At 40.7% G+C, this 4603-nt stretch overlaps 1 protein-coding gene across 1 annotated transcript in view; it reads right to left on the bottom strand.

Moving 5' to 3' along the window:
- Window positions 1–4603, bottom strand: part of LOC105555638 — a 100740-nt gene continuing 96137 nt past the window's right edge. The window contains exon 15 of the mRNA XM_012002665.1: window positions 1–99. Coding sequence (XP_011858055.1) covers window positions 1–99 — 99 coding nt within the window. The remainder of the gene's footprint in view (window positions 100–4603) is intronic.

Raw genomic sequence — 4603 nt, 5'->3', positions numbered from 1 at the left:
CTAGTGGTGGACACCTACTCTGTCAAGTTTGGATTCTGAGCCTCTCGCCATCCCCTCATCTCCTGATACCTGGGCAAAAGGTAACCAGGCCAATGGAGCCTGGCAGGGGAAACAAGAATGCATTAATCTATAGAAACATAAATATGGACGCAGGGTCACATTTGGTTAGATGGAAATGTGTATTTGTTGAGTGGTGTGTTAAGGGCTGTGAGGGTACAGGATGCAGTGAGGGAAAGCCTCATGGGAGAGGTGAAGTTTGAACTGGGGGAACATGGGAGGCCTTCAGGGCCTTCAGGGCCAGTGGAGAGAGCAAATCTCTCTGAGCTGTTGGGCAGAGCAGAGCACAATGGTGGTGGCAGACAGGAACTGGACCACACCAACTTTATAAGCCAGACACCCATTGGAGTGAGCACACAAAACATGTGTTCCCTTCTTACTGAACGACCACACATCTGCCTAGAGATGGCTGTAAATGCTAGGTATCTAACAAAGAGAAGGATAAAACGCACCCAGTTGGTGAGAAGTTTGAAAGACAAAAGGATGAAACAGTGAAAAGGGAGAAGGATGGCTTGGCTGAAGGAATGGTATGTGTCCTTGCTGAGCCATGAAATCTGGAGAGAGGTGTCGACTGCGGTGAAATTTGAGAATAGAAGCCAGGCGGGAGCATAGGGGCGGGAAGTGGAAGGCGGACTGGGGAGATGAGTATGGTTTTGACACACTGCATGTCAGGAGAACTTTTTCTCCTGACAAAGAGAACAGGAATGAGTGATGCACCGGAGTTCAGTGCAACAAGCAAGCATGCATGGGGAGAAGGGAAAGCAGGAGTGAGGTGGAAAGTTCAGGCTGCAGCAGCTGTTCAGGCGTAGCGGGGCCAACGGGTCTCCTGTGATTTCCCTCCTTTGGTTCACCTTCATGAGAGCTTGTCTGCCATCATGAGCACCCAAAGGGCAGGAACTATAGGCGGCCTTGAATGCAGCAAAACAAATATCTGTCCTCCTCATGGCCTGCTCAGTTGCCACTCCACCACTGTGCGTTGTTCCTCTCACCAGTCCTTGGTGTGTGGGGACACAACCCACACTTATTTTTCAGGCCCCGCTTCCTCAGCTGCACAGTCTCCATTCCTTCTGCTCAGTACATTGAAGACGTAGTTTCTTTAATTTTGAGGACTTCTCTTAAGCAAAATATTTAAGGACTAACTGACAAATATTTAGGAAAAGTTTGTCTCAGTACAAGTGGACATTTTTGTTATTTCTTTGGTCCTCACTCCAACCATCATTTCCCCCTTCTGTGCCATTCATCTTTAACAAAATAAGTTTTCCTGTTGTCAGGGAAGTAAAACTTTCCCTCTACCCTCTTAGGTTCAGTATTTGGGGGGATTGCAAATTAAACCAACAAAATACAGATTAGCAGGAGAAAAGATAGATTTTTATTCACCGAAGTAGTCAGAGTTCACAGAAAGTTATGACTCAAGGGGCAATTAGAATTTGGGGCTTATACACTGTCTAAATAAAGGAAAGGGAGAAGGAGAAAGGGCACTTCTGGAAAATAACTTTCAGAAAAGATAAACAGGCCTTTGGGAGAATAGATAGGAGATATGATAGTTTTGTGACAAAGTCTATTAGCTGATTTATTATCCCAGTACCAACTTCTTGTTTCTAATGATAGGGTCAACCTTCCCTGGTTTTAAAATTCCTGGGAAGGAATTTAAGACAGTTGAATTCTTTTGAGAGGCATTGCTTTTAGACAGGTAAGTTCAGGGAAAAAATTAAAATAAAATAAAACAACTCTTCCTGCATCTGTCGATTCTCAAATGCCTTTCGCTCAAAATAATCCTTATGCTATAGAGGCATATTCTGGACTTCTTTCCTGCACTAGGGAAAGAAATAAAAACAAAAATAAACCTGATGACATTTGCTTGCTGAGCTGGAGTAGTTTCCCCAAAGGGACCAATGTTTGGAACTATAATGACAAAGCAAGAAAATTGTTCCTAGAGGCTAGAGATCAAAGCTAGCCTGAAATGTATATGCTACCTCCTCCTGGGAATGTCCTTCTAAGCAAGTCTGCTCTCCATCACACTTGTCAGACAAGAGTTATGGCTCATCTTTTTTCTTGGAAATAATTGTGTTCATGTCCATAGGTCCCTGAGCATTTGCTGGTCTTTTTTGGTCAGATGGAACCCTCCAGTTCATTTGCCTCTCTTGGTCTTAGATGACGGTGCTGTGGCCATAAATTATTAATCCTGCTGCCCCACTCCCCCAACACACACACACACGTGCACACACACCCCATACTGAAAGCGTACATTTGACCAAAGCAATCAGCCTTTGTTGGAGAATTCCTTAAATCCTCCCAACATTATATTTCATTCATTGTAGGACATCAATCATCAACTGTGTGACGTAAATCAATTTCAGATGTGAAAAAAGAAGTGACGTAGAATATTTCAGAATAGATAAAAAATGAAAGAGAGAAACCCATGCCTAAATTTCATGATGCCTTCTTTAGAAACCTGGTGACTTTGCTGAGAAAGTAGAGTTTTGGGGATCGATTTTAATCCATTTGTCTAAAATTGCTCCACATTGAATCTTCTGAAGCTGCAGGTGTGGATGAGTATAGCACTGTGTGTATGCTTTTACCTCTTTTTTGAAATCTGCTGAGTTTTTCTATTAGATATTGGTGACATCTGCTTGAATGACTCATTGTTGCTTCATACTCGACAGGTGAAAGGGAGTTCATTTCCTTTCTTGCAAAATTTAGCTTTCTTTCAACAGTTTGCTTTCTTTGCCTGAGATGTAATTCTCTCCTAGGTATAACTGTCCTGGTCTGAAACCACAGTCACTGTTGACTCTTTCCCCTTCCTCACCCTTCATACGTAATTATCTGTTCATTCTTTCTTTAGAAGTTTCTAGAATCAACCAAACTTTCCACTCCCATTGTGGAATCCTAACCTCATCACCCTGCTTCTGGATTACGGTGTCCTGACTTCTTCCCTGCCTTTCCTCCCCAGTCTAAATCCCACTCAATCTAACATGCCTGGTTAATTTTCCTTCCTCTGACATTCTCCTGCTCAAAATGTTCCAAAGCTCCACATTATCATCAGAACGAAATCTAAATGTCCTGATTGTTCATTTAAGCCCTGCCACAACACGGCCCCGACCTACCTGTCAAGGCCATCCCCGGCACCCCTCTGCAGGATCCTCGTGAGACTGGTCTGCACAGACATCCAAGTGTACCATGGACTGGCTTTTCCTCAAAATCGGACAGAACTTCCCCTGCCTTCTTCAGCAGGATTGCCCTCTGTGCTTAGAAAAAATGTACTCATCTTTGTGTTCTCGCTGGCCACTCTTTGCCACCACATATTCATGTCCTCCCAGGAAATCACAGGATTTACTGCGCTTCTTCTGCACTTTTGGCACCAGGTCACACAGCAAGCAAAGAGTGCTGTTACTGATGTTTAACAAGCTCATCATAATTTATTGAACAATTTTAAGTTTTTAAAAATTGACAGCTCACAAATGATAAAAACAGTAAAGCAGGAGTACATTAAAAACCCAAGTACTATTAATAGACTTTCCAGAAATTCCTGTATATGTACAAGCAGACACACGATGCATCAATTTTTAAAAAAATTTTAAATTGTGGTAAAATATGCAAAATATTTACTATCTTAACCATTTTTAAGTGTACAGTTCAGCAGTGTTTAGTATGTTCACAGTGTTGTGCAAACAATCTTCAAAACTTTTTCATCTTGCAAAACTGAAACTCTGTACCTATTAAACAATAACTCCCTCCTCATACATCATCTCAACCACCATTCTACTTTCCGTCTCTGATTTTGACTACTGTAAGTATCTAAGTGGAGGCATACATACAGTATTTGTATTTTTGTGACTGACTTATTCACTTAGCATAATATCCTTAAAGGTTTATCCATGTTGTAGCATGTGTCAGAATTTCCTTCGTTTTTAAGGCCGAGCAATATCCCATTTTATGTATATATCACATTTAATTTATCCAGTCATCTCTCCATGGACATTTGGGCTACTTCCACCTTTGATTTATTGTAAATGATGCTGTTTTGAACATGGTGTTCAAATATCTCTTAATGACGCTACATTCAGTTCTTTTAGATACATACAAACATGTGAAATTGCTGGATTATACTACGTCAATTCATTTTTGTATGAATTTTTCACATATTCTATACCTGTTTTTAAAAATGGTGTTACTTGAATGCCTTTCCATATAAGCACTTACGTATCCACATTATTCTTTCAATGATTGCATAGTATTCTACCACATACATTTACTGTGATTTATTCTCCCGAAACTCTTTGAGAAAAATTTAGTTATTTCCCATGTAAAATAAAGAGTGCTGCAGTGAACATCCTCATATGTATTTCCTTGCACACATGTGACAGTAAACAAATTTCTAAAAGCAGAATGGCCGGGTCGAAAGCTATGTATTTTTCATTTTAATAAACACTGCCAAAAGACCCGCTAAAGGGGTATACTGATTTTACACTCCCACCCAGTGGATATGTGTGGCAAATTTCAAAAAAGGTCTTTTTAAATTTTCTTTTCTTTTCTTTTTCTTTTCTTT

Source organism: Mandrillus leucophaeus, unplaced genomic scaffold (assembly GCF_000951045.1).
Source record: "Mandrillus leucophaeus isolate KB7577 unplaced genomic scaffold, Mleu.le_1.0 Scaffold693, whole genome shotgun sequence".
In the NCBI taxonomy this organism is placed as follows: Eukaryota; Metazoa; Chordata; class Mammalia; order Primates; family Cercopithecidae; genus Mandrillus; species Mandrillus leucophaeus.
This window is presented reverse-complemented; position numbering and strand designations above follow the sequence as displayed.